Source organism: Xiphophorus hellerii, chromosome 20 (assembly GCF_003331165.1).
Source record: "Xiphophorus hellerii strain 12219 chromosome 20, Xiphophorus_hellerii-4.1, whole genome shotgun sequence".
NCBI classification, from domain to species: domain Eukaryota; kingdom Metazoa; phylum Chordata; class Actinopteri; order Cyprinodontiformes; family Poeciliidae; genus Xiphophorus; species Xiphophorus hellerii.
In genome coordinates this window covers 5,783,499-5,796,690 of record NC_045691.1, presented here as the reverse complement: position 1 = coordinate 5,796,690, position 13,192 = coordinate 5,783,499, and the positions used below count along the sequence as shown (strand labels likewise).

At 36.7% G+C, this 13,192-nt stretch overlaps 1 protein-coding gene across 3 annotated transcripts in view; it reads right to left on the bottom strand.

The window, feature by feature from the left end:
* Positions 1-9,066: 9,066 nt before the first annotated feature.
* tafa3a (TAFA chemokine like family member 3a) overlaps positions 9,067-13,192 on the bottom strand; it is a 95,284-nt gene continuing 91,158 nt past the window's right edge. For all 3 annotated transcript variants that reach the window (XM_032550442.1, XM_032550444.1, XM_032550443.1), the window contains one exon: positions 9,067-11,257. In XM_032550442.1, coding sequence (XP_032406333.1) covers positions 11,246-11,257 — 12 coding nt within the window. In that variant the 3' untranslated portion in view covers positions 9,067-11,245. The remainder of the gene's footprint in view (positions 11,258-13,192) is intronic.

Here is a 13,192-nt window from a genome sequence, read left to right as displayed (position 1 = left end):
TAAGTTCACCATCAAAACAAACCATTTCACTTCAGCTTATGCTGTCTTACCAGACGTTGGTAAGTCAGTCTTCAAATGAAATTTTCTGGTACCATCTTGAATTTCACAAAAAATGCAATAATTTAAACTGGCATCTTTCTGGTGTGTGTATTTACACATAAACCTTTGAAAACTGTGAAAGTTGAACACAGAACATAGAGAAATTTCAAAGAGCAGCTTCAGGTCACACTTCATATGTTGGAAGACATAAGCTTGTTTGGGAGAATGGATTCAAATGTTTTTTTTAAAAAGGCAATCCAATGCAATTAATGTTCATCTTAGGTCAGAAAATGATGTTTGTAGTAGTCACTCACACTCAATGCACCACCAACTGCCGATCTCGCATTCACTTATTGTACAGTTTTTTTTTTTCTTTTCTTAATATGCAATATGAGTGATCTCATTTTGTAATTTACCTAACGCCAAATAAAACCTTACTTTATAAGGATGATGCATCTTAAGAGGCTCAGAGTGTCAATGAGGGCTGCTGGTGACAAAAGAAGAAAATCCATTCAACTTTAAAACATCCCTGAAGGCTGGTTATTGGTAGCAAATGTTCCCCCTGCTGTGAAAAACCAGTTAAGCCCTTTGTTAGGCCCAGAATTACTTGGACAGAACACACAAAAATCTGCTGGGCAAGTATCCTACTCCTATGTTATCAAACTACACCTGTTTTTCATGTGTAGCTCCATTTTTAATTTTTCATTTTATTTTCTGCTTTTGTGAAAACACAGTAGTTAACCAGGGGGAAAAGAGAAGGATTTTCATCAGCATGCACAGATACCCACCCATATATATCACAAAAAAAAGTGACAGAGGTTTATGCACATTCTTATTACTTCCGCATTATTACCTCCCAGTATCCTAAATAAATATAGCAAGTAATTATTCACACCTGCAAACAGACACAAAGACATATTCACATACAACACTGTGCCAGTATCATCATTCCCTAATGTAACCATCTGCTCCACTCTGTGCCTCTTTTATGCATAAAATGCTAAGCAACTCTTGGCAAGAAGCCCTCACTCACCATCTCACTTGAATCACACTAAATTAATGAGTTACCTAAAAGAGCACATGAATAGAGCTTTTGTGGGTCTAATGGGAAATTAAAAGCAGCTAATAAGTAAGAATCTGCCAAACTAATGCAGAATGGGGCTGAAGTTTTTTTTTTTTTTCTGTAACATGCTAGAAACTTGACAAAACTGACAGCGTAGAGAGATGTATATGGAGAGTTTCACGATGATCTCATCGGTACAAGGCCTAGCAAATGATAAAAAATGCAAAAAATAATATCTGAAGTAAAGCAGCACCCATAATGAAACATCACTTGTGTAAAATTCTTTACATTAAAAGTATTGTTCTATTGTTGGAACAGTTTATCTGCAATAGATCATTTAAACATTATACTGAGAAATTTTTAAATATAAGTTTGGCTAATTCACAATATTTCTGAGTACAGTATGCACACAAATCTCTGGGCACAGATTATTCTAACGCTCACATCTTTGAATCTTTCTGTATTTCTTTTAATTTAAACTATTGGGTAAAGACCCAATGTGTAAAATGAGACATTTTCTAAAGTGTTTGGATTCACCCCGTCAGTCTGCTGAGGTTTTAAGGACACAAATTTCTTCACTGGTGGCCTTCAGCACCTCTGCATCTCCCTCTTGACAAGTTCCCCATAGGTCTTCCATGAGGTTTGTCTGGTCAGTTAGTTGATAATTCAAATTAACAAAACTCCTGATCTTTAAGATAAGTATTAGTATTTTTAGTGGTGTGGACAGATGCCAAGTTCTGTTGGAAAATTAAATCGGTATCGCAATAAGGCTTGTGAGACAAAATATTTCAGCAATAAAAACAGGGTGCAATGAGCTTTATGTATCACTTATAACAGAAATAAGTCATATTTTCAGCAATATTTTATTTTATTGATATGAACCTTGTACCAGGACTCATTGGGTTTACATGTAGAAAAAGTTGTGGATCTTAGGTATTATTTTCCACATGATCCAGAACTTTACACATCTGTCCAACAGATGGCACCACCTCTAAATGCCATATTATACATGTTGACACTGTACACGAGTATAATGACATTAATTCATTACTTCATTCATACAGTTATTAAAACAATACCATGGCAAAAGCTATGACAAAATGTAAACTTCTAGGCTGGTGACTCTTACCTCAAGATACCTTTGTAGCTGTTAGTTTTTTTTTTTTTTTTTGTTTTTTTTTGTAGAGATGACAGTTAGATAAGTAACCAGAGAAAGTAAATAGCATGTCAGGTTTATTGAAGCTCAGGCCTGTCAATGTAAAAGTTCAACCTTTGTGGAGAGGATGCACACTACACAAGGTAGCTCCTAGGTGCTGTTCAGTAAAACATTCATTGTGGCATCTAGAAATGTGACAAGCATGAAATTCTGTCATGTGTACTCTTAAAATCTGATGAAAATTGGTTTGAAGGAGAGGACATATTGAAATGTGATGGGATTAACACCCTTCGAATCCCTCTTTAGCACCTCCTTCAACTTCACCCCTTCTATCAGCCAACTGTTTAATCTGAAACTCAAGCCTCAGGGTTACAAAAGTCACTCTACATCTTGTCAGGACAATATTTTCACTGCCTTTTTTCCCCAGCGGCGAATGACCTTCTCATGTCTCTCTGATCTGTGCAGCAAAGACACCCAGCCCATGTTGACAGGACTGCAAAAGGCAGCCACGCATATCTTAATCCATTCCAGCTCTCCCCAGCTTTGGCCTAGGATGTCCAAGGTGATTCTGAGGTTTGCTTTGCACATAAGAAGAATTTTTTTTTCAACCAGATAGATTTATCAGTCCAAACGAAAGATTCTAGCAAAGGCATTGAAGGTTCAGACACCTGACAGAGCCAGAGCTGTTCTTTTGTTTCATGTTACGTAACTGAAACTGCCAATTTTCTATGACCTTTCTCCATGATATTTTCAGGCTGTGTTTACAAAATGTGAGGACACACTAATCGAGTTTGCATTTCATGAAATTGCTTTCATCAGGAATAAAAGTGCCAGCATGTTAATTCTGAATTACAGTCTTGAGTGTAGAAAACAAGTAATATTCCACTCACTATGGTTTCATGAGAGAAAATCATGCTTCCTGTATTCATTTTACTTTTTTTCATTTATGTTGGCCATCCTATGTTGAATCTAATGAATGAAAACCTGCAGAATGAAAACTGCCTGTGTCTCTGGATGTGATGAAGCCATGTGACAAATGTGTTTCCCACATGCCTTCATCACCTCCACCTCTGTAGAACTATAACTTTATATAACTCCTTTCCTGTTGAGCTACAGCAGCACTATGGAGTGGTGTTTGTACTTGAAAATGACAGCTAAAGGTGTGCGAACAGCGTGCCTTGCTTCTGGTGGGCCAGCCTCTGCATCTCTCTGGACCCCTCCACAGATGGAGAGGTTTGCCCCAGGTAGGAGGAGACCAAACCAAGGATATGAAACAGGGATGACCAGCCTCCCATCGGAAAACAACACAGGAACTGAGGGACTGTGGGATCTGTGATACAATAGATAATTAGTCAGGAACATCTGTTGTAGGAAGTTCCGCTGTACCTCTTGGGCTGTGAATCTTATAGCACAATTTGGCTTTGAGTGGTGAGGAGGCAGGACGAGTTGGTTGTTCTCTTTTTTTTTTTAATTACACTGATGAACAACTTGTATTTATCATTGAGATCCTCCTTTGTTTTGACATGTGGAGAAAAAAACTGATTAAAGAGGTAGTATTATGCATTTTCCAGACACATATTGCCATTTTATAGCAACCTTCAGTTGTTATGAAAATGCCGTATAGATCAATCATAACTTTAAAGAAGTTTGATTTCGCAATTTGATGCCTTGAATCTGTCTCTACTCTTTGCGATGTGTTGACTTCAGCACCTCATATTACAACAATGCTTCTCATTAAGCCATTTACAGTCATTCTTAGGAGCGTTGGACTGATAAGTAGTTTGTATATTAAGTTCAGCAGACTCACATTTCCACCAGGTGTTTGCTACTTGCTGCTGCCGTTAGTCTGGAGGAGCTGAGAGCAGAAAGCGTGAGGGAAAAGTGATCTGTAAAAGCAACCACTTAAGCACCCACTGGAGAATCAAGGATTTCTCAAACAAGCATTAAATAATCAAAGCAGCACTCTAGTCATTTTTTTGAGGAAGGAATAATATCATAACATGACGTAAAGCTCAAATAAGTTAATTTTACAAAATACTTTCCTTCTCCTTAAAAAGATTCTAATGTTCTCTGTTTCACTTGTATTGTAGTTTGATAACAAAGCTAATGATTGTTTCCTCATGTTTTGCTTTGGGATTGAATGTCCAGTGATTTCAATACATCTGCGTATATGAAAATAAAAGGTACTGTAGGAATTTTGACCTTTATTTCCTCTGCTATTGAACACAAGTGTATTTACCCTTTATTTTGGGTAGACATTTGGTTATAAATCAATGTAATAAGTCAATAAGCAGCTCAAACCAGCGCTACAGTTGTTACTTTGGCAAAAATGTCAAGATGAAAATGGCTAGCTCATTAAGAGCTTGCACAAAATTGTAAAAATAATGTTCAGTTTTACTGAACATTGTATTTGTGTAATTTTATTATAACTGATTCCGACACACATTTTTTCTCTATTTAGATCCATGGTTGTCAGGCTAAAATATTTTCAAATTTGAGTCAGCTTGTTATAGCTTAGTAAATTACTGCACAAATTGATGTGCAAAGCCTCACCTGTGGTGTCACCAGACTGTTCCCTCTGTACTTTGTACCTGTACCTGTGCCAACTATGTTTTCCAGTTGGCGCATGATGAGCATCTTTGCAGTGCAATATGTTTAATTCAGTGCTCTGCATTCACCAATTTGTCTAATTGTGGCAGCTAAATGTGTTCTCGAGCACAGAATGCCCAATTTAAACTAAATCAGTCTGCTGTATGGTGCAGGTGTAAGCTGAAGAATTTGAGGGTGTTTTTACACCCGCAAAAACATAAACGAAATGTTTTGTGAACATTGTTGTTCTGCAATTACAAAAGTATTTTTTTGTAATTGCAGTAAACTATCTAATAAGTTCTCTCCTTTTACTTTGATCATATTGTTTTTAAATAAATGGTCCCACAACTAATGATTCTATTTTTGGGCCCTTTAAATATTAAAGTGGTTGTACAAATTATTTTGAAATACAGTTAAGAGACATTTTTATCACTTTTAGTTTCATTTCATGCAATTAAAACCACTACCTATACCATGGAATAGGTAATAAACAAGGAAATTATCAGAGGAAGGCACAGAGTTAGTAAAACAGGAGCTCCTGCTTTTGGTGATTTAAGCTATTTGGAAATGTTCATATCTACAATATACAACTCTATATTTGCAGATGCATTTGTCACTGTTTTCCCTGTCAAATAAAATTTGGGTTGTTGTACATATTTTGATAAACCTTAGAGAAACAAATAGCAATCGATTGATGGGCCATTTAACTTTTAAACAGGTAAATGAAGATGCTATAATTGTATCATTATCATTAACTCTTCTGAAATGTTGTTCTGGAAATACCCGCTTCCACTTACAATTTCCCTTAGCTATTTATAATGGTCAAAAAATAAAGTAAGCAAATAAATGCAGAGTTATGTATTGAAAATGTTTCCAAGGAGAAAAAAAAAATGCAGTAGGGAATCCATCAGAATTTCATTTCGCGTGTCTGCCTCTCCCTGTCTGCCCATCCAGATAGACATCAGTTCATTGCAAACCTCGCTCCTATTAACACATTCACCGGCTGCCAGGAGAGGAAGTTAAAATTTTCACCTTTCCATCAACTCTCCTTGCCCGTTGACACCTACTCAACCTCCCACCTCTTCTCCCCCTCTGTTCCTTTGCTTCGTCTGCTCCACAAGTTCCACAAAAGATCATTTCCTTTTCAAATTACAGCAGACCCTTTCGCTGACCCAGGGCCATTCAGATAATGCAGTGTGGGAACTGAGAGTGTCTCTGATGAGAGAAGAGCAAATGCACTGGGCAGCACTAATGTCTTGTCAACATTATACTTAGAGACTTTATCTATTGGAGCTTCATTGCGCAGGGTGGTAAAGTCAGATTCTTCAGCAACACTATGCTAAAAAGGATTGGCTGATGCTTTCTTCACAGAGAAGAAGCTGTTAGTGTATGTCAATATACAGTATGTGATGCTGTAAAGAAATCTTCTGATAGGAAGCCCTGACAGAATGTATGAATGATTTGCCGAAGCAGCTTGCTGGCTGTGTTGTGATTCATAAGCTAATCGCCTCTTAGTCCAGTCAGGCATGACAAACACAGAGAGGAGGACGTGTCAGGTACATGCAGCAAGGCTTTGATATTAGAATTCAAGGCATCTACGTCTTGCCTTGAGCAGGATAATCCCATTATGCCTCAGGTCACAGCAGTACAAACACAAAGATGCAAAGCTCACCTCAAAATAAACTGTCTTTAAGTAGAGAGAAATACAAATATGCATCAAACAAGCATCACACTGCAAACCAAAACTGAATGAAATCCCCAATTTAGGAAAGAAAAGTAACTCAGATGTTGGAAAAAAGAACCCCCATATTAGGTTAAATCAAAACAGTAAAGTTTTTCCCAGACCGTTTTTTACAGTTCATCTGGCTGTTTGCAAGATCGAGCAGTTTTTCATTACATTCTGTCAGCTTTCATTATAAAATGAGAAAATCTAATTTTGCGCAGTGTATCTGACAGTTTTTCAGACTAATTCATCCTGTCAAGAAGATGCCCGGGCAGACCCAACAGATGGTGTTTGTGTAAGTGAGCATTTTGTTTTTCGGTGTGCATATTTTGCAAAGTGCAAGAACCTTCTGAGTTCAGTCCTAAATGTGCTCTGTGTTTGTGGTGCCTTTTTATTAATTTATTTACTTTAGGAGAAGAAAACTGCGACTTTAATTGTGATTCCTACCTTTGGTGGTTTATATAAGCATAAAACAGATTGTAATTTTTAATTGTTCAAATCATATAAACAAGCTACTTCAATATTTCATTGAACCTGTAAGATGAGCTCGAGCTAATATTTTGGTCTATTATTGGTCTTCCAATAAAATTGGATTGGTGAGTCACTGTCAGCCTCTTCCACCGGGATGTGTACCCATCCCTGACCACAGCTAGAAAATACCATTTTACTAATATTATTTTCTGCTTGAGATAGTCGACCAGGGGATTCTTTCCAGGAAAGAGTTACGGGAGGATTTTAATCAACAGCTTTGGAGGCATCGGTCTGTAAAAATTGCAATGAAACCAGCTATAAACTAATAACCCACATTCTATAACACACTTTAAAGAATTCTATTAGGAGAAGATACACCGGTCAAGTTTAATATGCAGGATAATTTAAATGCAATTTTATATTTAATAAGAAAAATAAATTGATGTTTTGAAATAAAATGAAAACTGTTGTATTTTTGGATGGTATTAAAGCAAAATTAACTAGGCGATATTAATTTATCCACATAAAGAAAGTATGAATTTATGTATTGGCAGATACAATTCCAGAATTAACTGGTAAAATCCACCATGTAATTGTAAAATGTAATTAGAGCTCTTTTGCACTAACAATGTACCTGCTTGTATTACCATTATAGTAATTTTCAGTACCTCTTTTTACAGAAGATGGACATAAATTGAAGGTTTGAATGACCTTGTGCACAAAGACAGCAATTTAAGCAGGAATACAAACCACAAAAAGAAAATATACATTTGGGAGTCTTTTCACATATTTTTGTTTACAACTCATTTGCACAGTACAGCCTGTCATTTCTTTCTGTGCTGTTTGTACAGTTTCTTAATACAATACAAACATCATAGATTTAAAGTTAATGTCACATCAAACTGAAACTTTAAGATGTGGATGAGATATAATTTAAGGTGTTTTTCCAAAGCTCTGAAAGAATCACGTTGATTTGAGCAGCAACCTTGTATGCATACCAGACAAGAGAATAGCAGGTGACTTCCACTCTGTGATTTGTCACCTCTGTCCAATTCATCAGCAGGTTGAGGATGAAAAGCTCATGTTAAAAGAAGCAAAAACCTCAAATCCACTCTGATTTTCAAGCACGTTGTATGCAAAACCCAGTCATCTTTTTTTGAAGGTCTTTTATGGCAGAGCAACAGAACCCAGAGGAGCTCCTGAATGAAAAGATCTTTCATTATTAATAGAATATTAGCCCACATTAAGGTGGATGACTGAAGGATTGTGTTTCAACACTGCAGGGGCTGTAAAGTGCACAGAGGTTAATTCTCTGATCCAAGGGTAGATTTGGATCATTGTTTGTAGATAGAAGAGGTTTTTTTTTCCAGGGGACAGGAATCATGTCTTCCCTTGCTGCTCCTCGGAGCACTGTGGTAGATTGCCTGGTCTGATTAATCTTAATGAATTATGCAAATAGCCTTTATCTCAAATGATTTAGCAATGTTTCTGTATTGTTTTATTAATGCACTTTTGAATTACTCTGCATAATCACGTAGCCTTTCCTCAGCCTGTTTGTAATTCATCGCCAGCTCTTTATTAAATCCATGGTGGTCTCTGGTGAATTGCAAGCAGGAATGAGAAATTAGTCATTACTGTAATTTAATGATTTCTAACCAAACAAGACGCAACCTGGATCACTAACCATAGCAACCCTCCTCATTTCTCTCCGTCAGCATCAGTCCCACGGGTCGGATCTTTGGGAGCAACCCTTCTACGTTTTTGCTTAATTAATTATGTTCAGTATAAGAAACATTCTTAGTGAATGCACTGTTTCAATTACAGAAGAAATTGACTTACAAAATATAAAATTTGCCATAAAGTGATAGTTTGTTGGAAGTTTAGATACAATTATAATGAAATGAAGCATTGTTTCTTTGTCACTTGTCTTTTTTGCTATCAGAATACATTTCTCAGGTTGTCCTTTACACAAAGATGGTTTAGTGACCTTTGTCTAGCAGTGAAAAAAGACAGCTACAGGAAAGATTTACATTTCAAAACTATTATATCAACAAAAGGGCCTGCCCCATTTATAGTGTGACTTCCTGTCCCTACGGTGAATTGTAACATGCAGCTGAAATATAAATAAATTCCCAACCGTTTTCTTCTCCCCATCCCTGCTCGGCTTCCACAGAGAAGGGAATGGAGCTTCATGTTGATATCGGTAATGATAGTAACCACATTATATGCGTAAAAATGGACAGACATTTTATTTGCCCTTGGATCCCACTGATTCAGCTGGCTGGCAAGGCCACCAGGACTTAATAATCCTTTTCCATTCATCCATTATCTGCCACCCTCCTATCACACGGCACAGCCTACCTCCGTCAGAGGGTTTATTTCATTTAATGCCACACTGTAATAATGCATTATGGGACATTATTCAGAGCAATGAAAGGAGCTAGAAACTGCGATAGTTTGGTCAGTTTATTGGTAGCATTAATATTTATCTTTTTTATTTTATATTCGGACAACTAAAACATTTAGTTTGGGGAGAAATTTGAGCAACAAAAAAGCTGTTTTCAAATGGTCATTTTATGTATTTAACGTTGGAAGCTATCCAAAACAAGCTGGCCCATGTGAAAAGTGTAATTAAATCCAGAGTTGACTGTGATTAACCACCTGTTTTGGAAAGCTGAGTTCAATTTCACCAGGCACACCCAGGCCTCGGGACTGCAACAAATCAATCACTGAACTAAAGAAATTCAAGAAACGATTAGAAATACTGTCATTGAGATTTAACACTTGTCTTACAATGCCCTTTATATTATTAGTGAAGAAAGCACTACTATTATTCAGTATTGTGTATTTTTCACTGACATTGTTGTTGTTATATATGGTGTTTGTCACATAGACGAGTCAAAAACCCTCCAGTATATCTTAACTGAAATCATTAAACTGTTCAAGACTCACTTTCAGTCATTGCAACCACTTAATAGTAGATGTTGCACCAAAGGTGACACAACCAGTTATTAAGACAATTACTTTTTCACATACAGCCAGCTGGGCTGGGATAGCTTTTGTCCATTAATAATAAAATCATAATTCGATTTAGTTATCTTTGGGTGATGTATAAAATTTGTTATATAATCTGACACATTTAAGTGTGACAAAAAAACAACAAAAAACCAACAAACAAAAAAACCCAAGAAAATTGTAAAAGGGGGAGAATTTTTTCACAATACTCCATACATCTGTAAACTAGATATGAGACATATTTTTCAAACTGTAAGGGAACATTTTCCTTTCTGTATTTTTTTTTGTCCATGGCCTATTTTTGCATTTGCTGATTTTCACATTTCCGTTCCACCATGAGATCAAACCTGATTAGCTCTGAGTGATCCTCCCCCTCGTTTTATTTGCTAGAACATTTGCTCAACATGCTGAGCTCCACCAATTCACCAATACAACACAGACTGCAGTTGTTCTAAAGAGAAATGTTCATTGAGTCAGATTTATTGAGATAATATTGACAGTTGTAATGAATAGCAGTCACCAGGCGTCGAAAGTAACAGATACCATTAAATCATTGTTGCAGAACTCACCTACTTTGACCTTTCATTTATTTTTATTTCCAGATATGTTTATTATGAGTGTCTTTCAAAAGTGGTCTTAACATCCTAATAAATTTATAAAGATGAAAGGCCAGGCTTTTTCAAACCAACAGAATATAAGAGGAAATATCTCCTCTATAAGGCTAAAAGGAATCAAAAATGCTTATGACCTCACAAAAGCCTCCACAGAGATATGCATCAAGAGTCCCAATGCTCCTTCTGGCAAGAACATGACACAAAATTTCACATCACATGTTTTAGGGTGGGGTTTTCATGGTCTAATCCAGTCTTCAAGTCAATAAATATCACCATGGTTGAGTTTTCAAGTCCATTGGATTAGAAGTATAATACAAAGAGAGATTTGGTGGGCAGCAGAGTTGAAAGAAAGCTACTGTTGATGCTAGACAAAAAGTCAAGAATCTGTTTGCCATTGCAGTCTCATATGAATTTTTTATACTTTTTCTCTTTTTGTTCACTGGAATGTCCCAGACTAATGTCTGTGTTGGTCCCTGGTTTTCGCCAGTCTATAAATCCCATGGTATCCAAAACGTCCTACTTGTGTTGGTCAAAGAAACATCTTGGTTCCAAATATCTATCCAGGAAAAATATGACTATCGAGTAACCTGGGAACAGAGAGAAAGAAAAGCAATGTCAGAGTATGATATATGACTGTAGTAGATACAGAAAAGTAACTTCTTTTCACAGCAGTTTTTCAAACATTTTGAAAGCCAAATACTGAGGTAAAATCTTCAGGTTAAGGATATATCAACATGAAATGAATTATGAGTCCGGGTCTTAAATTTCTCGATGGCAGTTTTTCTGTCCTCCACATGACTTTCATGTCAACAGAATCATTTGATTGCCTGTTAAAAATGCAATAACTCTTTAGAAACGTGTCTTTGCCCTTTCTTATCGAAAAGTATCTAAGATATTAGTATCTGGAGTTTTTAGCTATTAAGTTATAAATTATCATATTATTTTATACAAGATCAAAAAAATACTATCACTGTGGTGAGCTATATGATTTGGTGTCTGACATTTTTAATATGGAACAAATTATTCATCTATGCTACATATTTGTAAATTTATAATTAGGCCTCCCTTTGAACTTTTTGCAGCTTTCCAGTGAGAGTAGCTGTTTGCATAGTTTGAATGGAGCGTCGAGCTGCTTCAGGACATGCAATAGAATCACACTTAGTCCCTGAAGCAACATGTACACAAGGCTTCAGTGAGATCGCCTATTGATCGGAAAAATATCTCATAGAATCACAATTCCCAGCAAGCAAAGTACTTCCTTTATGAAGCAGAAGAACAACTCTTTCGTCAATGTTTAACCTAAACTGTAATAAAATATGAAATGGGCAAAATTATCAGCAAGACATTTCAAAACAGAGAACTAATGCTTGCTAGTTGGAAGTGTTTTTTCTGCTTGAAACTTTTTCTATTTGTCTTAATTGTTGCACTCTACATATAAATTGAAAATGGTTCATTTTACACATTTGCAGTCCCCCTGCGTCTAGATATTACATAGATACTGTTCGGGTCAATTTGACCAGGCAGTCAAATTGAAGGGTAAAAAAGGAAAAATAAATGTCCAATTCTATTTGTTTCCTTGCAGCTATGAACCATATTTCACCCCCCCCCCACACACACACACCCCACCACACCACACACACACACGTGCACACACACAAACCCACTTTCTCACTATTCCCGTTATTTCACTAGGAAACTGTGAGAAAGCAGGTGTTCATACAGCTTTTGACAGGAACCTTTTCTGTTCCCGTGGACAAACTCCACCCACACTGAGTGGACACTCAACAGAAGTGGGGGAAACATAAATACTCTGCAAGACTCATTTATCTTGATTTTAATAAGCGGGTCAATATGACCCAGAACAGTATGTGTGTCTCAAGTTCAATTATAAAGATCACCCATTGAAAAAAAATTTCAAAATGTAATATAAAATTATTATTATTTTTTTTTTTACAAAAGATCAATTTCAAGGATAATTATTGTTTTTTTGTGTGTAGGTTTTTTCAGTGAACATAAAAAATGTAAATTAAAATTTATGTCCAAATGAGTCAATTAGTAAATTGTTGTCATTGATCCTTTATTTGTGAGAAATAAAAACAACTTTTTTTTTCTTTGTTTATTTGTTCAGTAACCAATATTTGCACTCCCATTAGCCTTCACTGTGCCAGCAAACTTTTACATTTATGTCTAAATTTTTAAAAAAAGATGCGGGGCTGCACAGTGGCGCAGTTGGTAGCACTGTTGCCTTGCAGCAAGAAGGTCCTGGGTTTGATTCCCGGCTGGGGTCTTTCTGCATGGAGTTTGCATGTTCTTCCTGTGCATGCGTGGGTTGTCTCCGGGTACTTCGGCTTCCTCCCACAGTCCAAAAACATGACTGTCAGGTAAATTGGTCTCTTTAAATTCTCCCTGGGTGTGTGTGTGCATAGTTGGTTGTCCTGTCTCTCTCTGTGTTGCCCTGCAACAGACTGGCGACCTGTCCAGGGTGAACCCCGCCTCTCGCCCGGAACGTAGCTGGAGATAGG